The sequence below is a fragment of the Varanus komodoensis genome, unplaced genomic scaffold, assembly GCF_004798865.1.
Source record: "Varanus komodoensis strain SLA01 unplaced genomic scaffold, ASM479886v1 scaffold26, whole genome shotgun sequence".
Lineage (NCBI taxonomy): Eukaryota > Metazoa > Chordata > Lepidosauria > Squamata > Varanidae > Varanus > Varanus komodoensis.
The window spans coordinates 2,303,448-2,329,467 of record NW_025335684.1 but is presented as its reverse complement, the minus strand read 5'-3'; the positions used below and the strand labels follow the sequence as shown (position 1 = coordinate 2,329,467).

The 26,020-nt window shown below is 55.2% G+C and overlaps 1 protein-coding gene across 9 annotated transcripts in view; it reads left to right on the top strand.

Moving 5' to 3' along the window:
- Positions 1-1,679: 1,679 nt before the first annotated feature.
- Positions 1,680-26,020, top strand: part of LOC123024937 (myosin phosphatase Rho interacting protein) — a 104,365-nt gene continuing 80,024 nt past the window's right edge. For all 9 annotated transcript variants that reach the window (XM_044433204.1, XM_044433203.1, XM_044433199.1 and 6 more), the window contains exons 1-3: positions 1,680-2,350; positions 23,771-23,848; positions 24,584-24,649. In XM_044433204.1, coding sequence (XP_044289139.1) covers positions 2,231-2,350; positions 23,771-23,848; positions 24,584-24,649 — 264 coding nt within the window. In that variant the 5' untranslated portion in view covers positions 1,680-2,230. The remainder of the gene's footprint in view (positions 2,351-23,770; positions 23,849-24,583; positions 24,650-26,020) is intronic.

Genomic DNA, 26,020 nt, shown 5'->3' with positions numbered 1-26,020 from the left:
CATGCGTGCAGCAGGAGCAAGAGCGGGGAGGGCGGCAGGTTTGCAACGCGCGTCTTTTCCTGCACGGTGCACGCGCCCACCGGTCCCCAAAGCGGAGCCGGGCTTCCGGCTGCAAGGTGTCTACCTGGGCAGGACCTGGGCGCGTGGGAGGGGGGATTATTTTAGCCAAGGACACTCGGGGCAAATCTCTTATGAAAGAACCACTTCCTGCAGACGCCGCGCCCGCTTCCGCCTCGTTCGGCGTTTCTGTTGCTCCCTCCCCGCTAAGCGGTAGGCGCGCTCGCTCGGCTGCTAAATTGTACGGAACTTGCTTTTAAAGAGACGTTTATTTTTTGGCAATAAAAAACTCAGTACTTAGGGAGAGGCTGGTGATAAGGGACTATGATAAACACAGTAAAATATCGCGTGTGTTTTCCTCCCGTATGTGCTTGCAAATTTAATTGCAAAGCCATTGATGTGCAAGATAGGGGGGTGTTGCTCCGTTTGTAAATGTAATTGCAAAAATTGAACCAGTGGTAGATTTGCAAAAAAAAGGGGGGGTAAATGAAGAAAGCGCTCGGATAGGACAAAAAGGCGCAGCTCGTTTTGCAAAAGGAAATGCCGTCTCTCGACCTTTTGAATGCCCATGAAACCGGAGATCAGAAGGCTCCCAAAGAACGCAACTAAAGCGCAAACCCGCCCCAGCCTCGGCCAACACGAGCTCACCAAGCCTGAACCACGAAAAAAACCAGAAACCTTGCAATCTTTCCCCTCCAGCTTTGTATCGCATTCGCGCACTACGTAGAAAAATCCCTCCTTTCGCGGCCCCCCCTCGCTCGGCATTGGGCAGCCGCTTCTTTTGTTAGCAGCCACTCTCCCCTGCAATTGGATACTTGGCAATGTCAGTTACTTGGGGGGGGGCAAGCATGTATCCCGCGAGCAGGCGCCGGAGTGGCCCCCCTCCCTTAAACCCTGAAAGCGCGTGAGGATTTTCTCCCTCTCTCCCCGTTTCCTTCCCCGCCCGCCGGGCAAATTTTTTTTTTTTTTTGGTGCAAACATTTGGTGCAAAGGAAAAGCAGCCTCGGCTGGGCGGTTCGCCCCGCAAAAGGCCCCGCGCGTGCAATAAAAAGAATAATCATTAAGGAGGAACGAGAGGAAGGGGAGGGGGGGAAAGGCCGAGGATCCAAGGCGTTTCCCTCTCGCCTTCCCCCCCGGCTTGGATGGGCGGCCTACGAGGAGGTGGTGGAGCCGATAGCGGGCCCTCGGCACGAACCTGCGGAGACCTGCGGCTGCCTTGAGTCGGCGCTGAGCCGGGCAGGATTGCGCCCCGACGCTTTCCCTTTTTTCCCTTTTCTGTTCGCTTGCTGATCGCCTTTTCTCGCGGCGGAACAGGGCAGAAGTTGCACTGCTTTTGGGGGGTCTCCCCTTGGCGCTCCGGCGGAGCCTCCCTTCTGCGAGCAGCGCCCGCAGCCTCGTGCGCCGAAGCGGATTCCGGATCGCCGCCCTCCCGGGGACGAGGAGCCATGGCGCCGCGCGGGCCCCCGTCGGCCGCTCCGCCCGGGCCCTGCCAGGAACCGCCGCGGGCCGGCTCTGCGCCTCTGGACGTTGACTAGGCGCCGGCGGGCGGGCGGGCGGCGTCGCCGCGAAGCCGCCCCGGGGTCGCGCCGCTCCGTGCGCGCCGCGCTCGCGTTTCCACTCCGGCCGCTGCCCCGTCCGGGCCGATCTGCCGTGACAGCTGGGCTCTCGCCCCATCCCTCCCCGCTCCTCCCCGCAGACCCGACCCAGCCCAGCCCCCCCTCCCCGCCCCGGATTTTTTGCATCCTCCTCGGCTTAATCGCGGTTTAAATTTAGGAGCCGCGGCCGCAAACCCCGGCCCGGGTTCGGAGACTGCTCCGAAATGCCCTCTCCCCTCCCCGGGGTTTTTCTTCTTCTTCCTCGCTCCGCTTCTGCCTCTGGGAAATTGGGATGTTAAGCCGCTCCGGATCGCTTGCCGAGAGATCCCGGTGCGCCCCCAAAGCAGAGAAAGGGGAGTTGGCCCTTGTCCGTTTCGACGCCTGGTTTTCAGGGATCAGCCCCTTTTCAAAAAGCGAAGCAAACAACCTAGGTTTACTCGCCTAAAGAAAACCAGCCGACTTCCTTTGTTTGTGTTCTGTTTCCTCCCCCTTTTCCCTGTTAAAAGGTGGGCAAAAGTTGCAATTCGGGGCGTCTGTTTTGCGTTTTTTGGGCGTCCTTTTTCTGGCCAGACAACGCCATGTCTGCTAAGGATAATCCTTGCAGGAAATTCCAGGCCAACATTTTTAATAAGAGCAAATGTCAAAACTGCTTCAAGCCTCGCGAGTCGCACCTTCTCAACGACGAAGATTTAAATCAGGTGAGTTGCCCTGTTTCTCGTGGGGGTGGGACGCTCCTCTGGGGCAGCGGCGGCGGCGGATGTTCATTTATTTCCCCGTGGAAAGCAGAACGAGGGGCGCGAACGCCGCACCTTGCGAAGTACCTGGCTTGGCTCGGCTCCTGTGCGGAATCGGAGGGAGGATTAATACTGCAGGCCCTGCCGGCATCAACCCCGGCATCGCGTGGCGGGGAAGGAAGCTGCGGTGGAATGGCCCCCTTCCCGTGTGAACGGGGCAAACCGCCCCCCTCTAGCCCTCTCCGTCCCCCGCAAATGTTTCGCGTCGATTGCGGGGCAGTTCCATTGAAAATGTGTTTCTGTTTGCTCAGTGAGAAACCCAAAGCTGCTGCCTTCTCCTCGTAACGCGCTTGTAAGTTGCTAAGGGTGCAGTTCTGTGCACGGGAACACAAAGGCGAAGTGCCCCAAGTCCCAGTATCCCCCAGTTGGGGAATTGTATCCAAACAAGCCTCGGATTGTGTCCTGATTCTTCCCATTAGAAACCCTGGCCTACAGAAGCGAATTTAAACCATCACACACGCGCTCACACCCTTCTGATTGCAGAGGCCCTGTTGTAAGAGGTTTTGTTTTCCCCCTTGAGGGATAGAATCTTGAAACACTGAATGTGGAAACATTTCAAAGCCTTGGCTTCCGCCATATCAAAGACATTGTCAGATGGCTGGGAGAGAGCCAGGTGTGTTTTTAATCTCCCATAGGTAAATCTCTGGTAAATTGATAGCCTAGGCCTGCCTTTGCAAAATCTGGGCATGTTGAATTCGTGTTTACTGTGGGTTTCTGTGTGCACATGTGTTTTTGGTGTTCACACTTGCCCTTGACCCTGCTGCTATGGGGGTACAGCATAGGCCTCCCTGGGATGTTGATTTGCAGCTCTCTTTTCCCTATCTGGCCCCCCCCCCCCCCCCGCCCTTCTAGGTTCGGCACTACTTCTGGCATCCCTCATTAAAACCCTATTCCGGGAATGAGATCCGTCATATTGCAGGGGGCAGATTTATAATGCAACCAGGGAAAAGCAATGCCTCCTGTGTGTGATGGGGTGAGAGTGTAGCTGAAAAGACTGCAAGCTGGATAAAGGAGGCAGGCCCCAAAGCGTGCAGAGCTTTCTGGATCCTTCAACATGGTCTTGTCTTTTCATAGCGCATGTGAATTACGGGATCCCTGATGTAAAAGCCTCATGATGGTTTTGCGACTTTCTTCCCCGTAGCCGCTCAGTTTGTTCCCTTGCCATGGTTTGGCCCTTGGTCGCCGTCTCCTCTCCACCCTCTTGAGTGCTGTCTGTCAGGAAACAGCGGGCTGGGGGTTGCAGGCTGCCCCTCAGATTGGGTTGGATAAACACTGGCCCCGTTCTCACAGCTTGGGTGTCCACCTTCTTTCCGTGCAGGGCATCTTTCAGCCAGCGGAAGGTTTACATGTTTGCATGCACTTCCTTGCCACCCTCCGTTGATGGAAAAACACGTTTTCGGGCATCAGGGTGGTGAGGATGTGGAGGAGGGTTCCAGTGTGGTGTTGTCCATGCTGTGCTAGTTGTCTCTGTGCATCGGTGGACGGAGGAGCATTGCAGGATGTGGCCCCTGCTCAAGTCCCTGCTCCGTGTGCTGCCCATGGGAGGCCAGCACCAAAATCTTGGCTGCTTCCCTTCTGCACTGGGACAGGGTGTACACTTTTAGCCATTTCAAAGCTCCGTTGGCTTTGTTCTTCGCAGAGGCCTGCTGCTTTCTGGCTGCTTCCCTTGGGGTTGGACTCAGCTTCAGTACCTGCTTTGCTGCCGATTAAACAGAAGTGCCTTTGTTTCATTTCTTTAAACTCCTCCCCGGCCACCCACCCCTCATGCTTCCCGTCTTGCTGTGTCAGACAAGCCCTTGCCTAGTCCAGGCCTTTGCCCACCTGGTGCTCTAAAGATGCCTTGCAGAACAAATCCCATGTTTTCCATCAGCAACCTTCTGGGAAGCCAGCCATCGGGGTATACTGCCCCTGAATGTGGAGGCTCCATTCTTTAGCACAGCCTTGGTAAGGGTGTGGATTTGTCCGGCCACACGGTTGCGTTTGTTCTGAACTCTTTCTGTTGTCTCAGCTTGGCCAGATTTCAGATGGCGAAGCTCTAGGGACCGTAAATCACCACGGACATCGCTGAAACCATATCAATTAGCATGTCTGGACAGAGAAAAGGAAGTTGTTCTTTGCGTAATCCATAACTGATGTGGGGGAGTACTGCTTGCGCAAGATGCGCTGAGGACCGTTAGCCCAGAGGGCTCCTGTGAAGGAAGGGGGCTGGAAGAAGTTTGTGGGGACAGAAGTTTGCGGGTTCCCATCTCCCGAGAAAGGTGGATGGAGCCACCTTGTATGGGGGCAGTTTGTCCGGGAAGAGCAGAACCCGGGAGGAGAGCACGGCTGTGGCGGCTTGCTTGCCTTTGCGCTGCTTGGTTCGCCAGATGGATCAGCTGATCAAAGAACACGGTGCGCCAGGTGGGTCTTGGGCTGGCCAGCAAGACAATTCATTACGGAGCGATCACAAAATCAGTAAAAGTGCTTTTTAAATCCCAAGTGCTTCAGAAGAGATTAGAATGAGGGGCAGGGGGGTGGCTGCAGAACATCCCTGCCTGCCTTTGGCTTCTGCCCGTAAGCAAATGTTCTAGCTGTGTTCGCATGGAGCGCTTTGCCGCCATTTGTGGTAGCCACGGTCTTTTGCTTTACCCATGAATTGTGTTAAGCAAAACGTAGATTGTTTTCCCTACTTCTTAGTTTTCCAGAGCTGAAAAACGGTTCGTTTTCAGGCTGCTCTGATTGCGTGCCTTTGTTTCATTGACGGGCAGCATCACAAACAATGGATAGGCCATGATTGTGGGTTCTGATGACATGACAAGCCAGGATCCAAACAAGCCAGGTTGTAAGCCAGCAACAGACCGGGGTTTCTTTTTCTGGCTTGTAGTTGGTTGACCAATTATGGTTTGTGGAGATGAGTTCAGGTACAGCAACTAGCTTGATTTCGGCAAACCACATCGTGGCTTAGCGTTGTGCGCAAACCATGCTGCTAGGTTGACAGCAGTGGGAATCGTGGCTACCGTTGATGTCTTTCCCACAGTGTTGACTCTTGCCAGATTTTGTGGAGGGCGGGGCTTTCTCCTGGAACCCTCCTGGGAATTGACTGTCCGAACGGACTGCAAGTTAACCCATGTGCCCCATTGCCCGGCATTCCTTACCCAGTAGCCGGGTGCTATGGAAAAGACACACCTCACCTGGCCCTTAACTCGCCCTACAGTGATCAGCTGCTGTGTGCTAAGTGTGGCTTGTGTGTGTGTTTCCTTTGTGTTAAGTACGTGATTATGTTCTCCATGTATGTGAGATAAGGGGAGGGAATTGAAGGTGGAGTACTTTCCTGATGAAGCTCTTGGATACCTGCCCACAGGTAAAAGGCAGCTCTTAAAAGGGGTACTGGTAGGGAGACTGTGGTTGGGGCTTCTGACTCCCAGTTGTTAAAACCACAATCTCTAGATCTTTTGGACTTCAGCTCCCAGCAGTTCTGGCCGTTGCCCATGCTGCTAGGGCTCCTGGGAGCTGAAGTCCAAAAGATCTGGGAATCCACCTCCCGCCCACCTTAGTTTAAAATGTAGCCACCTTCCCCCTCCCAGTACCCTCCAGTACGGTGCGACCCACATCCTTTCCAGTGAGTACTGGCGGAGGAGGATGAGAGTTGTGGTCCAGAGACTCTGCAGAGGGGTCCAAGGAGGACGGAATTCTGTTTTTGCTTGTCTCATCAAACGTCTTGCCGATTTCCCTCCGTGGCTGGCCTCGGGTTCAGCGTGGTTGGAAGGCAGTGTCTGGAAAAGGCGCCTCGGTTGTGAAAAACTGGGCTGTTGCAGGTGTCACGCTGTTGGTAGAACTTCCATTCTGTGTACCTTTGAAGGGCCCAGAAACACATCCAGCGTCGAAATTCAGTGGAGGTTAATGGGGCCTTCTGCATTCTGTCGAAAAGCAGCCCTCCGGTCTCCCTGCTCTTTGGAAGGTCCCAAGTTGCTTTGCTCCCCTAATGACCCAGCCAGAGGGTGGCAAGCAGCAGGGACTGTGGGCCTCTGTCTTGCCGGAGAGGCTTCCGCTGGATGTGGGTGCCCCCCTTCGGGGGGGAACATCCCAGGAAGGCCAGGCCCTGCCCACGGTGCCGGAGGGCTGCTCTGCTAGTCCAAGGGCGGCCCGGGCGGCTGACACGGCACCAGGCGCTTAATGTGCCCGTTGCATTACCGCCTGGGGCGAGATAAAGTCCGGCTTTGCTCGCTCCGGGGAATGAAGAACCCGCTGGCTCAGACGGAATGTCTGTCCGGTCTCGCGTTCTGTGCATCCAGTGGCTGACCCACCATGCGCGAGGAGCCCGCAAGCGAGATGGGCACAGCAGCACCCATGCTCCCCAGCAATGTGTGTGCATCAGCCTGCTCCATGTCTCCAATCCTGGACGTGGCCTAACCATGAAGACCAGTGGCCCTTGATAGCCCTCTCCAGGAATGTGTCTGGTCCTCTTCTGACACCATCCCAATTGGTGGCCATGCTTACACCTCCCAGGACTCCGTTTTGCGGCGTGCGGTGTGCAGAAGCCCTTCCTCTTGCCTGCCCCGAATCTCCCCCCGGCCAGCTTCAGGGGCCAGTTCTGGTATTGCGGGGTGGGGTGGGAATACCTCTTCCCACGCTCTTGCTCTCCTCTAAGCGTCGTTTTGTGCTCCTCTGTCAGATCTCCACTCGCTTGTTTTTCCCAAGCCAAATCTTCTCAGCTGTTCTTACCTTCCTCCATCGGGGAATTCCTCCAGCCCCTTTGATCATTTTAGTTGCCCATTTCTGCCCTTTCTCTGACCCTGCAAAACCCCTTTTTAAGTGACAGAATTTGCTGCCCTACTTGAGGCGGTGACTGCTAGCTTAACCTGTCTTTCACAGGGGCCAGGCTGTGCCGTGCTTGGGCTATAGACAGAAAGGCTGCCGTAACTTTTAGAAGGTTAGCCAGATGGTGGGGAGTGCCTTACTATTAATTTTTGTGAATAATCAAAGGCTCTTGTAGGAGCCTTTTTCAGCTGAAGAGCAGTATTTGAAAATGCTGTAAATAAATAAAACCAAGGCAGATTCATGGAGGAACATAAGGCCTTTCTGTGAAAGCTTAACGTTAGAACCTCCATCTTCAGAGGCAGTGTACCTCTGAGGAGCGATGCCAAATAGCGGGAATGGATGCGACTTCCAAGTGCTGTTTGTGAGCTCGCTGGAACGCCTTCGGCTAGCTAGGGCTGGAATGTAAGTGAGGGCTCCTGGCGCGGATCTTGCAAGAGCTGTCCTGCTCCGTGTGATGCGCGCTCTTTGTGTAGGGGAGCCCCGCACAGACTGGAGCCCTGGTTGTGTTTCAGCAGCCTCTGGACCAGTAGCCCCAAGAAGTCCCACCCAGAAGTCCCACTTCCTGCCCAGCCTGGCTTAAACTCAGGTCATCTGTAGGATTACCTCCTCCCCTATATATCTACCCAGACCTTAAGGTCATCTTCGGAGATCTTTCTCTGGAACTCCTTCCAAAAGATGAAATCCGGTAAAGGGAGGGAGGCAGGAGGCTACCGGGAGGGGGTCTTTTGGGTTGTGGCACCCCAGTTTTGGAATGAGTTCCTTGTACCTGGTGCCCGCTTCTTATTCTTCTTGGTGTCAAGTTACCGACCTTTTAATTTTCCCAGCAGTTTAACAACCTAACTTTTAAACTTTGTTTTTAAATATTCCATGTTATTCTGTGCCACGGTTTTACTTCCATGCCGCGTAATTACAGTTGCTATTATGACTTTGTTCTTTTACCTTCATTTTTGTGTGTGTGTCTTTTTAACTTTTGTTTAACGTTTGTTAACCGCTCAGAAACCCTCTGCTGTTGTGCAGAATAAAAATGGAATAAGTAGCATTCTAACAGCTTTCTCCAGCACCCTCCAGCTCTGGGAGACTACAAATCCCATTGTTCTGTGCTGATGGGAGTTGGGCATCTGCAGAGCACGTGGCTGGAGAAGGATGTTGTAGGACACGCCGGGCTGGTGGCTTTTCTGCTGCCCTGCCCTGCCCTGCCCTGGCCTGTGTTGTGTTTCTGGCTGGTGTCATGTTTGCTGTGAAGTAGGAGCCCTTCCAGAGGTGAGCGAAATGCAGGTCAGGCGCCAAACAGGCAGTTGGACGCAGGTTGTGCATCTCGAGAGTGACCGGCTTGCCTTCCCGGGGACAGAGAAAGCTCCCCTTCTCCATGAAATAACTCCAGGGGCTGGGGAGGGAGGAGGGGTGATGAGCGCTCCTGCCCCAACGTCTTGGTGGCACCTGAAGGCACATTTATTACGACGCTGTCAGGTTTTGCTGCATTGCTCCGTCTCTGGAAAGGGTTATCTGGCGTTAGGTTAATTTTTATTTACCATCTGGAGGGTGGGCGTAGAGGCTCCGCACTTCCTTGGTTTAGGAACGGAAAGGCCTCTCTCTGCTTTTGTTCCCGAGCGCGCTTGACTTTGCACCCGGGAGTGCTGGGCTTGCAGATACTGGCGAGAAGGGCGCCAGTGGGGCCCCGCACCTCTGATAGAAACGTTAGCCCTGGGTGGGCTTGGTGGAATGAAGATAAAACCCCGGGGCTTTAAATAGCAGTGAATAAAATTGCACTGGGAACTTGGAATTCCCTGGGGAGTCGTGTTGGGAGCTTTCCCCCTGGCAGGGTCATCGACGGGGCTTTCGTGGAGCGTTCCCTCCTAAGAGCCCTGCAAGGCAGGCCAGGCTTCCAAGGAGAAGCTCCCGTGGGGCTGCCTGGGGAACAGGTGGCTGAGCTGGGCCTGGAAGGCAGGTCTCTCACCTGAATCTGCTGCCCAAGCGTTGGCAGGAGCCGTGGGAAGGCGGCAGTGATGGTGTCCGTAACGATATTCCTCCCTTTTGGAATGGGGGTTTCAGGAGCTGGGGGCTTCTGGAATGGCCCCTTCTTCTCAGGGCATGTGACCTTATGTCGATCTGAGCTTGACACGCCTCCTGCATTTTAGGTCAGCTCGTAATTTTCAGCTTGAGCCTCTTCTGCTTGCACAAAGAGTCATGCAACTCTGAATGGGGCTGGCCTTTTCGAAGGAGCCAAGCTAGAGTTCAGATTAGCTGATTTCACTGGGGCTTACTTTGAATTTGGATGGGGCAGCCTCATTCCTGGCTCTACCAAGAGGCCTTGACATTCCTGACCCTCAAGCTGCTGTCATGGCCTGACCCCTGGGCAAGCTGCTGTGGCGAGCGGAAACGGCTTGCCATCTGGTCGCCTGCAGGCAGCTTTACTCGCCACAGGTGAGCGTTGCTTCAAGCTCTGTGATGAGGAAGGTTTTGTGGAATACGTTGGCATTTTAAACCACAATGGAGGCTAAATTTTAGCCTTTTTTTTTTTTTGCTGGAAGCGTGGGGCTTCTTGACCAAAGGGTGCAGGACCAGTTGCAAGCTTTGCAGAATCTCTTTGGTGGGGTGGGAGGGGACCTCACAGGCAAAACCAGTCTCTCTTAGCTGGAATCCTGGAGTGTTGCTCAGCCACGGGCTTAGCTCAGCCGGAGCTTCTCGAGTGGACAAAATGGCAGAAAAGGCCGGATGTCACCTGAGGAAGGGTGGCAGGTGGAAGGGGCAAGGCAAACCTGGGAGGACCTGAGGTTGCCTCCTCCCCGAGGTGAGGGAGGGCACGGTACCTCCGGGGGTGCTGAGATAACAGGTCCGCTCGCGCGTTTGTTGGCTTGGTTTCCTGGGGAGGCGAAACGGCCATTGGAGGCAAAGCGCTTGGCGAGTCAGCCGCTGTTTCGGCAACGATCACTCGGCACCTTTTGTGGTGTTGGCTGCCCTCATTCGGAAAGGTGGACTTGGTGCCTTCCCCGGGAGCTGCTCCCCGGTCAGCCTGTCGCACATGGTGCCGGAAGCGTGTTTGCTCAGACGCAAGCTCCAGGGTGTTCGCTGGGGCTTCTGGACAGTTGCCGCCTTCATGTCTCCAGAGGTCTCTCGAGAGCCTTCCCTTCTGGGGCTTTGCACCTAGAATGTGAGTCCCAGGACAACCTGGAGCAGAACGGCAGGAGTGCTTCAGTCAGAAGATCGGCCGTGTTTCCGTCACCAGCTCCAGGAACCTTTGGGCTCGGATCCAGCAGTGGCCCTTCTGGGATCCCAAACCAAGCTCCCAGTTTCACCAGGCAGCTCCGCCCTCTTACTGAGCCGTGGTTCTTAGGCTTCCACCTTCTAATTTGTATCCCCCTTTCTCCATTTGGCTTAAACGATGGGATTATTCTCTGCCGTCCCACTCAGCAACCACCAGTTGGCCAGAAATGGAGCCTCTTGAGAGCCTCAGGTGTTCCCTTCTGCCGGCTGCTTGCGGTCTCGTGCCCGTTTCCCCCATGACCAGCCATTACTGGGGGGGGGGGGCACTGGAGGATGCAAACAGACTCTAACCCCCTGCTTGACCCAGGACTCTCGGTGTAAAGGACAACTCTGCTTGTTTGCTAAATAAGCCACGAACGGCGCCTGGGTCGTTTGCTTGACTTGTTGGACATGCTAAAGCAGAGGCAAACCGTTGGACGCTCTCCAGATGTGTTGGGTTTCTCCTCCCAGAGCCCTCACTGGGGCCAGGGGGACCGGGCCGCTTCCCCCCACCACGAGTCGTTCGCCCAGAACAGCATTGAGAAAAGCAAAACGGATTCTGGCTGATTCGTTCTCCTCGTCAAGAGTGGAGCAAGGGGAGGGATCGTTCCAAATTGTGGCTTAGCAGGACACGCCAACGCTGCGATGGAATGGCACGAGGGCGCTCTGGGAGTAGGTGGTTGGATCCGGTCTTTCTCCCTTCGTTGAGCATTAACTGCTGTGCCGTGAAGCCCCGCCGAGGCTCCTTCATTTAGGGGCACGCTCCGGCCTCTGCCCTGAGCACTTGCGTTCTCCGACAGGGAAGGGAGCAGCTGAAATGCCCTTATTGGCTTCCTTCACCTGTCAGCTGCTGGATCGACACCCTGTTCTTAGCTTTGTATGTTCCGTGAGTTGAGGCTCACCGTGGCTCCATTTCTGTTTGCAGCCTCTTCATCTTTTCACTGGGATGGAAAGCTCTCGCGTCCCCCCATTTATGGAGTCCAAAAGTGCAGCTGCAAAGAGCAATGCCCCGTTTTGGGGTGAGATTGCCAAAGCAGAGGGGGGCTTCCACCGTGCTTGGGGTTGCCAACGGGGCACACGATGGTGGCCCACATTTCCGCTAAATGCGGCCCCAGCCCGCTTTCCTGGGTGTCGGTGTGGCTGCCCAAAGTGCCTTTTGGCTTTCTTTGTTTTCTGTTTGGGTGTTTTGCAAAGAGGATAAGGTTCTTAATAACCGTGTACTTGGCAGGCTTTCCCACCACCGCAGTATTTGCATACAATTAAAATGCAGCGGCTGACGGTGTTTGATGTGTTCAGAGCCTCGGCAGCCAGACCCAAGGGGTAGGGTTTGTGGTTAAACCGTGACTCTTGCACCCTGCGGTTGATGCGCAGTGTTCCCCTTGACGCTTTCCAGTGGATTTCTGCTTCGGTTTTGCTTTGGCAAAACAAATTCCTGTAAAACTCACCATAAGTAATAAAAATGGTGTTACGTTGTTGTTGTTGCTATTGCTATTAATGTACTCCCGTTGGTATTTTTCCTGCCTTCCCGGTTTTCTCCAGCAGCAGCACCCCTGTGAGGTGGCAGGGTTAGGCTGGGAGAGGTTCCCAGTCGCCACACCACCTTCACGGCCGAATTTGAACTTGCGGCGCTTCAATCCAAGTGGGTCGCTCTTCGTCAATCTTGCCGCAACCTGGCACCCTCCAGACACGTGCTACAACTCCCATCATCCACATCCAGCGCCCTCTCTGCCCCACGTCCTGGGATCGTGGGGGTTGCAGTCCAGAGCACCTGGAGGGTTCCGGCTTGGGGTGGCTCCCGTTCGTCAAGCTGACTTTGTGCAGGAGGGACCCGGGGTGTGACTTTGGCCAGAGAGCTGGGCTGACCCGGCCAGTGTCAAATTCCCGGACTCTGTGGATGGCAGCGGGGATGTGGGACGTGACGTGCAACAGGCCGGCGGTTCTGTGGCGGCTCGGTTCTGCTCTCCCGCCAATCCGGGGCACGCTCCGGCTGCGCATCCTCCGCCTGGTGGGGCCAGGGCCTCCAGCCGCCAGCCAGCTGCAGGGGCGGATCTTCGTTTCCCTTCCGCAAGAGCCGAGCCCAAGGAGCCCGTCACTTCTCTTCGGGGTGGCCGGACTGAACCCAGGAGAACCTGGCCAGGCCGTGTTGGACTTCCTCGGCTGTGGGCCGCGTCCCCCACAAATCTGACATCCCCCCCATTCCCGGTTGGGTGGGGCACACAGCAGGACTCCGCTGTGCCACGGCTCGGAATCGCCTGGAGTGGTCCCGGCATTGCCAGAAGAGAAGCCGGGATGGCCTTGTGCTTGGGGCCTTTCCCACAGCAGCCCTGCTCCTGAGCCACAGCAGACCGTGTTGCAGCCGCGAAAAGTCCCCCAAAGCCGCTCACAATGCGGCCAAAGTCGCCGGAGGAACGAGCTTCAGTCCGTTTACAGGCAGAATCGACCCCTTTCACAGCTCCTGAATGCAAACACAATGTACAGTCCAAACACACGCATGCCTGCACGCTCTCCATTCAGAGGAGGGAGAAAAAAATGCTTGCGGAATGTATGCATCGAAAGGGTGCACATGGAAAAATGAATACTTTTGAGAATGCTCACACAAGCACAGCTTAATCAATGGGAGAAGTCGGAGTACTTTGGAATGTTCTCCCAAGTGCGTCCCCAGATATGACGTGGGCAGTCTTTGAGGCCTGCTGTTCAGAGAACCAGATTTAAAAAATGGCACTAGTCAGAATCAAACCCTTGGGTGCACCCACAGGCACTTTTGGGGAATCTGCCTTGGAAAAGGTGCAGACAAACTTAGCAAGCAAGCTGATAATGGCTGGATATTCAGAGACCATCTTTCTAGCAAGAGGGAAAAAGACGTAAAATGTAAATATTTTAAGGGCTAGTATAAGCACAATGCAAGAAGAAAGACCTCTGTTGAAGGAGAGAATGTTGTTTTGGTGCAGCTTTTAAGGGATTGAATTTCGCAGTTGCATGTTAAAGTTTCTTATCTAAAAGACGCAGAACAAATTAATTGTAATTATCACTGGAGTACTGAAAGTGTTTCTTCCTTTCATGTATAATCTGAATTATCATTGCAAGATGATGATGCTAATTTCTACCCTGCTGTTATGTTTGTAAACACCCAAAAGCTGCTTACGTAGCAGCAGCACAGTTTTAAAAAATGGAGCACCAGCTTACAAGATAATAACATTTAAGCATTGCAAATATTGTAATTTGAGGTTAGCACAGTCTTTAAAATGGCGGACCATCAAGCAGTAAGATACCTGAATTTTTCAAAAGACTGTTAGCAGAGGTGGGGCGTGTCAGGTTAAACAGTCTTCTGTGAACTCGCCAGGCCGTCTTAGCAAAGCCTCTCCTTTGCAACCCTAGTGCTTGGCCTGTCAAAGCGGGAGCATTGAAGTACTGGTCTTGAGGACTGCAAAGCTATAATGCAGAGTGAGTTGTTATGGTGACTGCAGAACACAAGATTAAAATACAATGCTGGCTTGTAAACATTTGTTGGAAAAACATTGTGCAGATTTGGGCACAGACACAGTGGGGACACGGTGTCAGAATTTCTTCAGCACCAGGAGAGAATCCTTTTCCCATCATGAGGACTAGCACCTGTGCATTGCTTTGGAGTCTGCCCCTTGGCACACATGCGACTCGACTGTTGGCTTCGGAGGAGAGGAGGAGGATGTGGTTTTGATATCATATGAACCTGACTTTGTGCATTTCCACAAATAACCTCTGGGTTCACACAGGTGCGGGTGTGTAATAATGGGACCAGGAGTCATAATGAATCATAGATAAACAGAGGTTGGCCTCCAAACAGAGCGCTTGACAAACAGCCGCTGACCGCGCCGTGTACAGTGGATTATCCTGGGCCTCAGTAAAGAAAGCCCTGCAATTCTTTGTTGGGTCAATACAGAAAGGCTCCCCTGGATGGAGGAGGCCTTGACGCACCTGACAAAGGAGGCCGGCTGCCTGGCAGAGCGCGTGTGCCTGGAACCGGAGTCACACCTCTGCGGAGCTCGCCAGGCCGCCCTCTCCGGACTCGCGCCTGACGGCCTCCTCTTTGGATACGAAGAGGTGCAGTTTAGTCCCGGGGAAGGCCGCTGCGTGGCTTTGGGTGGAAACCTTGCATGCAGCGGGCATGGGAGCGGCTGAACTTGGTGGGGCTTTTCCAGAGCAGACCCCAAGGACGGCACCGGGACCCCTGCTTCCACCGTGCCCTCACTGGTAGCTGGGCACCTGGGCTGAATGCCAGCACGGCGGCCCCCTGGTTGCCAGAGCACGAGCTGTGCATCCCTTTGAAAGCCACCCAGACGGGTGGGCATCGCTGCATTTCGTGGAAGCGGCTGCCAGCCCGGGCCCAGCCGTGCTGGCCTGGATGAACACTCGTCCTCCCTCAGTATTAGCCCGCTTCTGTCTGGACTTTGTTCAGAGCCCGTTTCCCCCGCCCGATTGCCCTTCTCTGGGCCTTGGCACATGAGAGGAAAGCATTCTCCCCAGAGAGCGAACGGGCCAAGCTGCAGCAAGAACGCAACTCTTTCTTCCTGAATTCTGGGAGCAGAATTCCAGGGGAAAGGCCGGAAGGGCACCTGAGGCTGTCTCGGGAGCAGGCGCTGGGCTGGTTGGCGGCAAAAACAACCGAGAGCCCGTGGCACCGTGCAGGTGCCACGTCCGTGTGGGCTTGAGCTTTTGTGGCGATCACCCTCTTCGGCCGTCCGTGTGCCTCGTGGTATTCCTCAGTTCCTCGTTCGTGAAGAGCTGTCGGTTCCCCCGGCCAGCAGCCCCCTCCCTCGGGCGGTTCAGCCAGGGGCTGGTGGTGTCAGGCTGCGAAAAGCCAGCTGTGCTTGGCCAATACTTCGGATAAAGGACGAGGAGCTTTTGACACATCAAACCCGCCTCTGCCATCTGCTGTAAGGCCCTGTTAGATTTGGGGCAGGGAAGAGGGAAGGAATGCGGGAAAAATATTTGAGGGCAAACAAAGTCACGTGTTTTGCTTCAGATCTTTAACTTCCCTTTTTATCCATCCCCTGCCTCAACGTGAAGCGAAGCATCCCAGGTTTGTGGAACCCCAAGACCAGCAGCCTCAATAAGTTGTGTAATGTTGCCGGCGTTACACCAGGTTGTTGCCACCGAACGGAGGATGGCATTCAGCAGGCCTGCGTGCGTGGTGGACTTCTGTCCGCAGCTCTTCCCGTAGGCCCTCCAACCATCTCTCACTGGGAGGGATAGGCATGCATGCCTAAGTCGTACCACGCCCACTTACTCCAAGTAGACCTACTCACCCGCTCTGTGGATCGCACATTATGTTGTTGGCTTGTAGGATTCCAACAGTGTGACGTACATTGCTAGTTTGCAAGCAACTAAAGCGCCTAATTAAGGCACACGGAACTCCCCTTGGTAGGAGATTGCCCTGCTCGTTAAGGTGATGCTCCAGAACCACAGTCTGGATACCCAGCTGGATACTGGACAGTTCAAAGGGGACTCAAGGTCTGCATATGTTCTATTTCGACATCGTCAAGCACTTCCTTTTCTAGCCAGCTTTGGATGAAGTTTGGTGAGGCCTGGTTTTGATGGCTTTGCGTATGAGATAACGGATTGTGTTCCGCCGCGGAATGTCTGGGTGTTGCAAAAGCCTCAAGGGCAGGGGCGCATCCTCGGCCCACATGTCTGAGTCACCCCGAGCGGAGCGGGAACATACTGTCCATTCCGCACTTGAAACGCTCTTCACCAGCTCCGCATCGGGGGACGCGTTTCCTTTGCTCACTGTTACTGCTCATCTTGTTCAAGAACTTCTGTTGAGCATCTCAGTCAAGCCTTGGAGTTGGAAAATTAGAATTGATGCCTGCCTGCTTTCTCGCTCGCTTGCTCGCTTGCTCGCTCGCTTGCTTGCTGGCTTCTATCAATCCATCCATGCTTCCAACCCTAGAATCATGGAATTGGAAGGTTGCAATAAAGGCAGCCTTCCTTTCAAACTGAGAGCAGGAAGCTCCATCCAAACCTCATGCACCTTCCGCAGTCTCTTCTCGCCCGTGCTCCCTCGATTCCCGCTCTGCCCTCTAGCCAGAATTTTTTTCTAGTGACTAATTTGAACTTCTAGAAGCATGTTTTGACGGGTTGGTCACACAGCTCCTGGGGAATTCTTCCTTCCCCAAGCTTTTTAACCATTTTCTCATGATACCCGTGTTTCCTAATCCCTCTGGCATTGCGATTAGCAGCTGCACCAGGTGTTTCTTATTTCTGCCGTCATAGCATGTTTTGGAAAAGCGGTGAGATGGGCTTAGATTGGCTCAGACCTTTGTTGAGATCCTGAGTGGAATGGGATCATGCGGTTCCAGAGTCTTCTGTTTCATGAACAGCTGTTTATAAATAAGTGTTGACATTTTAGATCATCTGTCATGATGGTGGCGTGGTTGGCAGCACATTTTACAGGCCTATTTTGTAAACAGTGACTCACCTAGGGTGAGCTGGAATTAACTCCCAAGTGAACAAACCATGAAGACTTTTTTTGGTAAACTTGCAGGGGGAGTTGACTGTTTCTCAGGCTGTTAATGGTTCCACACATGACTTAAATTGTTACTTGTCTGCAGGAAGTCTTTGGGAAAGTTTGAAGGCCAAATTATCAGTCGTGTCACATTTTTAAGCATAGCTTTACTGTGGCATACACTTTTGAAAATAGGAGGCTTCCTTATACTGAATCAGAGCATGCATTTTCTCAGCAATCTGAAATCCTGAGAAAATTGAGGTTGGGATCGGCGGCTGCAAACTTTGCGTTGCAAGGCACAGGTCTGGTCTGTGACCCAAAACTGTTCCGATGTCCTGCATCTGATTTTTACTTCTCTCCACCACGCTTCATTGCAGGCGATGGGCAAGAGCCCATCAACCCCAGCCCACATGGCCAGTTGTTTGGAATGGTGGGAATTGTAGTCTGGCAGCATCTTGGGGGGGCCACGTTACCCATGTCTGCCTGCCTGCCTGCCTTGAACCGAGCCAGATGTGTGAGTTTGGGCCGCTGGTGCAGCACCGGGGCAGGGAGATCCGGGCTCGTGTGTCCTCCTTCCCATTTTACTGGGGCCCGGCTGTCTGGCCAGCCAGGTCCAGGTGGAGGTGAGACGGGTCACAGCTGGAGCCAAACGGTGGCTCTCAGGTGGGACCTGCATTTCGTGAGCTCCTGCGTACATCCACACCTGGAAGGGCCACTCAGGGCGGCCCCTCAACCCCCCTGCTCAGCGGAGTCTCTTCCCAGTCTCTCCTGGGATGCCTCCAGGGATGAAGAGCCCGCCGCCCCCTCGGCATCGGCCGCCTCATCAGACAAGTCGCATGTTTTCCTGCAGCCCAAATCTGCCTTCCTGTAATTCCACCCTGCATGTCCCACAGTCTTGGGAGACGGAGAACCGGTTGGAGCCCAGTCCGGCGTGACACCCCCGGGTATTTACAAAATGCCCTCAGATGCCCCCAGACCTTCTCTTCTCGAGGGTAAACCAACCCAGTTCCTGCAGTTTTTCCTCATACGGTTTGCTTTGCTGCTTGGTTGCGCTGCTCTGAATTTCTTCCAGTTCACCTGAATCCTTAAAATGTGGCATCTGGAACTGGGCGTGTATTCAGGGTGTCTTACTACTTCCGGTGCTTTTGAAGCTGTGTGTCAATTGATGCAACCCAAAATTGCATTTGTCTTTCCCCCACCTGCATCTAAGCTACTTCTAAACAGGAATTCAGACAACCTTGTCTGGGGACGGGTTGGCGACGGTGGCCTGATCACGCACTCGTACTGGTCTACCTCACAGGGCTGTTGTGAGGAGAAAGGAGGAGGGGACTTGAGCCTTCCGTGTTACCCCAAACTCTTTGGAGAAGGCCATGGGTGGTCTATTAATAAATACTGTTTTTTGCATACGACCCTCTGTTTGCATGGAACACGCGAAGAGGTTCCGGCCCAGATGCTCACAGGGTCCCGTTGGTACATGAACCTGAGCAGCTCCGTCAGCGTCGTGTAAACCCGACTGAGGCCGGTTCCTGCCATAAGTCTCCCTGCTGGCTTTGAGATAGCCGGGGTTCTGACAGCCAAGTGGAATGAAAATAAAGCCTTTGGGGGAGGAGGTTTATTGGTTGCCAACTTCCGCTCCTCTCCTCTCGCACGGGCCTTCTGCTTTAGCCATCACGTTGAAGCTCAGGCAGCGAGAGCCAGCGCCTTTGTAGCCAGAATAATCGGGCCCCTGGAGAACACAAGGGGAGCATTGCTCTGCTCGGGGGAACCTTGTCCTTCGCAGGAGGGTGGGAAGCCCTTAAAGGAAGCCCAGATCGTAGAATTGGAAGCTGCTGGAAGCTGAATAGAAGGGAAAGCAGTGGGGATGGGAAAGAGCGTCCTGGACATAAAGACGGCTGCAGTGATGCCACCGGAAAGCCGAGGGGCGGGTTGGAGGGGCTTATTTGCAGGGGACGAGCAGTGGGGAGGCTTTCTTGGGCCAAGTGCAACGCCTCTCTCCTGCCGCCGCGCCATGCTTTGAAACTAACCCTGTATTCCTGATAAATCAGAACAGCAACAAGCAAACCAGCAAACGCTTTGCCAGTTGCGATCTTTACCTGAGCACGTGCGGTTTTGCATTTTTCACCAAAATCTCAGCGGCGTGATGTCTCCAGGAACGAAGCGGATTTTGCTCCTGCTGCCCGGTGCCCTCCTCAGCCGCTGCTCTCTGGGGGGTCATTTGTGGCCCTGGCAATTGCAGGGCTCTGGGCATGGGCCCCACATTTCAGCGGCATCCCTGTACAGCGCCTGGCTGTTGGCAAGAAAGGCTCTTCCTGGGCATCGAGGAGGCGTAGCAAGATTCTCTCGCAGGCCTCGCTTGCTGCAGATGGCCGCGTCTTGCTTGGCCGTGCTTTGCTGGGTCCCTGGCCCCAGACCACGGGGGCAACCTACACGGCTTCTGCATACGCTCTCAAGAGCCCTGTGAAATAGGTTAGGACGAGAGCCAGCCAAGCCACCCGTTCCGGTGGAGCAGGGCTTGACCAGAGTCTCTGCGGTCCACGTCCAGCGTTGACCTCACTCGCTGCCCTGGCTTTCAGTTCCCTGCTTGCTGGAAGTTGGATCAAAAGCATGCAGAGGTACTTTTTAAATGGTTGATGGGCGGCTGTCCGGTTTGGCACCTTCCAGGGAAGCGGCACTGAAGGCTGGTTGAGTTGCACGAGGGATGGAAAGTGCCAGCCGCCGGGTTGCACAGGTCCCCGAACGTCGACCCTGGGCCCTTGGAGGCAGCAATGTTTCCGGCCTTTTCCTGGCAAACAGTGTCAAGAGTGCCGTGATACCAGTGAGGAGAGGTGCTAGAATCCTACTCCGTGTAGGATTCTGTGCAGCGCAAACTGGAGGGGGGGTGCAGGGATTGTTGCCCTCCACGGTGGTGCAAATAAGCTGCAGAGGTGTGAGGGCTGTGCTGAGCCCCTGCGGGCTCCTGTCCTGTCATCCAGTCCCCAGCGCAACCCATGGGCATCGGGTGGCTTGTTCACCACCCCCAGCGATCAGCCTCCTCTGGGACTGGATGATGGGACGGCTTGTGGCTAGGGGCTGGGCTGCTTGTGGACAGGAATGCAAGCCCATCTTCATGCTCCGTGGAGCATCAAGTGGCGCCTCCTTCGAAGTGGAAAACATTTGCATCTTGGCTGATGCCTCCGTCTCCGGGACGGAATTAACGCTTGCTTGTGGGTGGCTTTATTCCCTCACTCAGAATCCCGGTCGGAATGTCTGAAGTCGTGGCAGGCTGGGGAACGGTGGAAGGGCTGGTGTTTGAGGGGAGCCGTGGGAAGACGCCTGGCAAACTGCAGCCGCCTCCAAGCCGTCGCGGCACTCGGAGGCCGCGGGAGAGGCAGGCAGGCAGGCGCTCGCGTGCAGAGTTCAGGGAGGGCGAGGCAGCTGGGAGCAAAGAAGGGAAGTTGCGCAGGAATGTGTGTGGGCTGGTGGGTGGGGAGCCGGAGCTCCTGTCGGACCAGGTGCCTCGGCCGGTCTTTGAGCAGAAAGCAGCGGCAGAGGAGCGGTCGGAGCGCGGAAGCTGCGGACCATGTCCCGAAGCAAGAGCGGCCGGGGCCGGAAGGTGCTGGAGGGACCCGGTGCAGAGATCAAGGTGCGTCGGAGTGGCATCAGGCCAGGTGGAGCGGAGGCCTCAGGTTTGGAAGCTGGCAGTGTGTCTTCGGAAGGAGGGCTGGAGCGCCTGCAGCAGGGCCCTGTGCACGGCGGCCGTGCGGATTAAGAGGGTGTTCGCAGCGAATTAAAAGGGCAGAGTTAATTATTCTCCATCCCATTCCTTCCAGGAAAAACTCCCCAGGCAGCAGGCACCATCCTGGAAGAGGTGCCCTTTCCACGGGGGGAAGTGCCTGGTTCACGGTTACGCTTGCTGCGGCCAGTCCGGGTGTCCCCTGCAGGCGGTCACTTTTCGAACAGGAGTGTCCTCCTCCAAAACCAAAGTTCATGCGAGTTTGTCTCCCAAAAAATCATTTCTGTTCTCCACAGAGCTGAGCTGATTTGACTAGCGCAGCCCATCAAGCCGAACCCTGTGACACACGGAACTGGAATCGCAGGATGGCTCCCTTTGCAGCTTCCTTTCTCTTCCGCCGGCTCTCTGGAGCAAGAGTAGCCATGCCCCCTGCCCACTTGGCATCCTTTCCATTCCACCTCAGATGCAGGAGATTGCCCTGCCGTTACCCGTGCACTTACCTGTACATTCTAATCATTCATGGGGACTAGGCGCTTGTGTTCATAAAACAAGATTGCTTTAGAAGTTGAGCTTCTCAGCTCTCATGTTGTGTGGGACACTCGTGGAAACAACAGCCTGCTGTACCTTAAGACCAGTTCATTTAAGGTGCATGAATTTAAGAGCTGCGGAAGTGGAGCTGGTCGGGGTGAGTCTGTGTTCGGGGTTGGAATGAGGTTGCAGGTGCTGCCGGCCTGGGCAGAAGTGTGTGGTTGCTGCCAGTTGTGTGTGGTGACCCTGACAAGTGAGCTGCACTGCGATCGATATTGGTCTCTGTGTGGCGTGTACTCCCAGTATCATCATCCATGCGCATCAGCCGGAAAGCCACAGAAGCGCGATTAGGAAGCGCAAAACCGCGACTGGGCTCAGGCCATTCAGTGACCAGCTCTGAGCCCGTTTTGTGCTGCCCGTGCGTGGATCAGTGGCGCACGACTCAACCCCAGTGTGAGGTGTTGCCTTGACCAGACCCAGCGACGGGATGCTTCGATGGTTGGGCTGGGAAGGGCTCAGGTCGAGGGCCCCTCGGCCACGGTTCTCTCTGGATGACTCTGGGCCGCTCCCTGGCTCTCAGCCTGGCCTACCTTACAGGGCTGTTGTGAGGCTCAAACGGAGAAGAGGGAGAGGCCAGCCGCAGGTGTCTTGCAAGTCTCCGCAAAAGCCGAGCAGGGTGCTGGCGGGTTGCAGCTTGCTCCCGTGGCCAGTGGCGCTGCTGGGGACGCACAGGCCTGGGGGTTGCCCAGAGCGTGGCCCCATGGGGTGGCAAGGGGCAGGGCCGGCTCCACGACGGGCATCCCTTCGCCCTGCCTTCGCCCTGCCTTCAGACATCACCTGGACGGCCAGGCGGAGCAGTCGGCTGGTTGCAGTGCTAGAAATCCAGGTGGCCCTTCATTTTCCTTCCGTCTGACGGACAGGTGGTCCTTCTTTTGCATCCGCTGAGCTTGAGCCCCGCAGCCACAGGCTCGGTGGCCGTTGTGGGCCCTGCTCTGGCCAACGCTACTTTGACATGCAAAAGGAGGCATGCTCAGAGTTACCCTTTTTCATCAGCTTTGGCAAGGAGGTCTTCTTCTTGCTCTTTGCTCCAACATGTCAGGGATGTGGAGGCTGTTCTAAAACGTGAAGTGGCAGGGGTGGAGAGAAGAAGAGCGATCTTGGCCATTTGCTCTTTAATTTAAATAACCTGCATGGGCATCCAAAGGGGGTTGGAGGGCATGGGAATATTTCACAGCGTTACCAAACGACAGCCCTGCATGGAGCACCTTGGATTATATAAGGGAATTCAGCCCAGCAAGGCAGTTCTGCATCGATTGAAACCGGATCTGAAATGCACGTTCCATCAGGTATTAACTTATATATTCGGGAGGGGTTGTAACCCCTCAGGTAAACCATCATTCCGCTTCTGCAGCACCTTAAGTCTCATCATGGAGTGTGGACAAATTTGTAGTTGTTGGTAGACATGCCATTCAAGGTGTGTCGGATCAGAGTAAATGCAAAAGAAGGAGAGCATTTTATATTTCCCCAGGTTCAGAAAGAGTGGCGACATATTCTCTCTCTCTCTCTCTCTCTCTCTGATTTTCTGGCTTTTAATAGGTGTGGCACGTTGACTAATTTCCTGTATCTCTGTACACATGAGAGAGAGGGGGGGGGGGGGGGAGAGAGAGAGAGAGAGAGAGAGAGAGAGAGAGAGAGAGAGAGAGAGAGAGAAGACCCTTGATCGGATCCAACAGAGCTCTTGCAGTGCATACATTTGTAAAGGTTACGAAATCTCTAGCTTGCAGAGCAGGTTTGGGGAGGTGAGGCTAAGTCTGCTCTCCAGCCTCTTCATGCTTTTGTTTTCAAGTAAAATAGTTAGGTTTTATTTTGACAGATTACGGCTTTAAAAAAAAGTCCTGGCACTTGCTTTTTGGGTTTCGGTTTCCAAAGCTGCTCTTTGAAGGAAAGAGGACTTTGTGGTTCTCGCTTCAGTTCTGATTCCTGTGCCCCTTTTGTAACGCAGCGCAACTCCGTGCAGAGCGGCTGGCGAATCCCGTCCCCTTGCGGGGGGTCCTCGCAGGTGGGGTGGAGGGGCAAGGGCCCCGTAGAGCGGCTCGTCCCGGCCGCGGTGCAGCTGAGGATGCCAGGCCATGTAGCGATGGCCCTAAAAACGGAAAGGCATCACGGGAAAGAGGACAATTCCCATGAAACCTTCACGTAGGGATTGATCTGTGTCAGTGGCAAATATCGAAAGGGTTATCAAGCTTAAATAGAAACAGCGCGGCATCTTGGCCCAGCCGGGCGCTCGTGTGCTCGCGTTGGATCATGTCCTTTAGGGGTGCGTCTAATTCCCCCATCCCCTTTGCATCGCCGCTTCCATCTCACAGGCTCCTGGGTCTCCTAAGAGGGACCCTTAAACTGTCAGGCAGCTGGTTCATGCAACCCCCGTTCACACGTCATAACAGCCCACCGTGGCTTGATTTACCCGGGGGGTCTGTCTGGGATCAGCCGGGGGCACGTGGACACCCAGCCCTCCAAACCCATAAGCACAGCCGGTGATGCTTCTTTGTGTCTGCTTCTTTTCCAGGCCAAGCCTATTTATGGTGGGTGGCTTTTGCTGGCACCGGAAGGGACCGATTTCGACAACCCTGTGCATCGCTCTCGGGTAAGGCTCTTTCCCTTCGAGTCAAGGGCTGAAGGCTGTGCTGGCTGCCGGTGACGGTCGGTGACGAAGGCCAGCGAAAACCTGCGGCTCCCAAGAGCCATTCCGCCAGGCCCTTGCGCTCTCCGTACGAGCCCTCCAGGCCTGGGGCCCGGCTGCAGACCAAGCAGGAAAGGTCTGCTGTGTCCGACTCTCCCCGCAGTGCCCAGTTCCAGCACCTGGTTTGCTAAAAGGGAGCTGTGGGGCGAATGGGACGGGCTTAAAATCGAATGAACGAATAAATGGAATGAGATAAAATTACTGCTCGTCATTCCCGTCTTCCTGTTAATGCTGAAGCTTCGTGGTTCCTGAGACTGTGACCTTCCTCTAAAGTGGGCTGTTTGGATCTCTTGCAGCCCGGGGACCAACTAGAGTGGTGGAGATGCTCTCGGGGCCTGCGGTTGGGGGTGGGCTGGGGCCCACCTTCCCCAAACACCCCCATCGTTCAGCGGGAAGTTCTGGCTGCTCCAGTAATTGAGCCTCTCTGGGGACATTTCAGCCTTTCAGAACATGCAGCACAGCCTGGCAGTCCCCCAATGGGCCAGCAGTGGGGGGGGGGATCCCTGGGGGGGCTGATGTTGAAGAAGCAGAGCTGGAAGGGGACGTCTCGGGCAGAGGAGGGGCAGTGAAGGCAGGCTGGACTGAGAGTCCCTTCCGGCCCAGAGCTCTCTTCTCAACCCGCTTCTCTCTCGCCCCCAGAAATGGCAGCGCCGGTTCTTCATCCTGTACGAGCACGGCCTCCTTCGCTACGCCCTGGACGAGATGGTGAGCCACGCCGACGCCTCCGGGCACTGCGGTTTGTCCTTGGGGAAGGCGGGGGCTGTTTGTGGCAGACGCTGGGGGCCTGGGGGTGCGTGGGAGGGCCGCGTGGCCGGTGCCGGCTGCTCTGCGGCGGTTTGGGGACTGCAAGGACAGAGTGTGCGGTTGCTGCTCCAAAGAAGGCCAGGATCTGGACCCTGGCAGGAAGCAAAGAGGGCTTACTTGCCAGGCAGGGCTCTCTCGGTCAGCTCCAAAAACTTAGAATAAAATAAATAGATAAATGCATGACTTAAATGACTTATAAATATGCTCTTGCTCAGGGGCCCTCTTGGTTCTTCAGTAACTCTGCCGGGGAGGCGTCAGTTCTCTTTGCTTGCACCCCTGTGCTGCTGAGCGACTGGCAGGTTTCGGTTCTCCTTCTCCCCTTTCTTTCCTTGAGGTAGCTGGTGCCACAAAATCACGTGCTGTATTTTCCCTTCTGGGTTCATCCCTGTCGTCGCAGGAGGAGCGTCGGCTGGTGGGTGGCCGGGAGTGGGTTGAAATTATGTCACAACGTGGATAGAAAGCCTTGGGCTTCATTTAAGTTGTGGAGTCACACGGCCTTGCTAGCCCTCGGCCCCTGCTGGCCCAGGTGACTGTAGGTGTCTGAGGGTCGGTTGCCAGGTGCCTTCATGGCACCGACCCGTTGCGATGCCCAGTTGTCATAGCCCATTCCCCGCTCTCACCTGTGGCCCGGCCACACACCTGCCCTGAGAATAAAACCCTCCAGGCCTGCTAAAGCTCCTGTTCACACAGAGGCAAATGTTACGAGCTGCCAACCTGGAGTTTCTTCTGCAGGGGGGAGAATCCCTTCCCGTGTCCCCTCGCCTGCCATCTGAAGTGGTACAGTCCAGACACCAGTTCCTTAGGGTGGCAACTGTGTCTTAAGAGTCAAGGGAAGCTCCTTGTACCAGGCTCCTGAAGCGTTTTGGATTGCTCCTCACTGTGGACTAGCAACTTGAGGAGACTTTTGCAGTAATAAGGGGCAACCCTTTTGTCCGAGCTTGAACATGCTGCCAAATGTCTCTGGAAGGGCTTTTTTCCGAGGGGAGAAGCTGCTGCCCAGCCCCTGTACAGGGAGGAAGCGCTGCTCCAGGGTTCAGGGCAGACGTAAACCCTCTATCTGCAAGACAGCTGCGTCTCGTCACCGCTGGCACGTCACCCAAACCCTCGTCATCGGCCAGGCCAGAGGGCCGTAACGGCTCCCTTGCCCCGTCGCCAGGCAACCCGGCTGCTTCCCTGGGATAGCATTTCCCCAACTGACAATGGGATTGGGAAGCAGGGAAGCCTCCAAGACTGGGGGGGGGGGGGGGGGGGGGGGGTGGGGGGGGGGGGGCC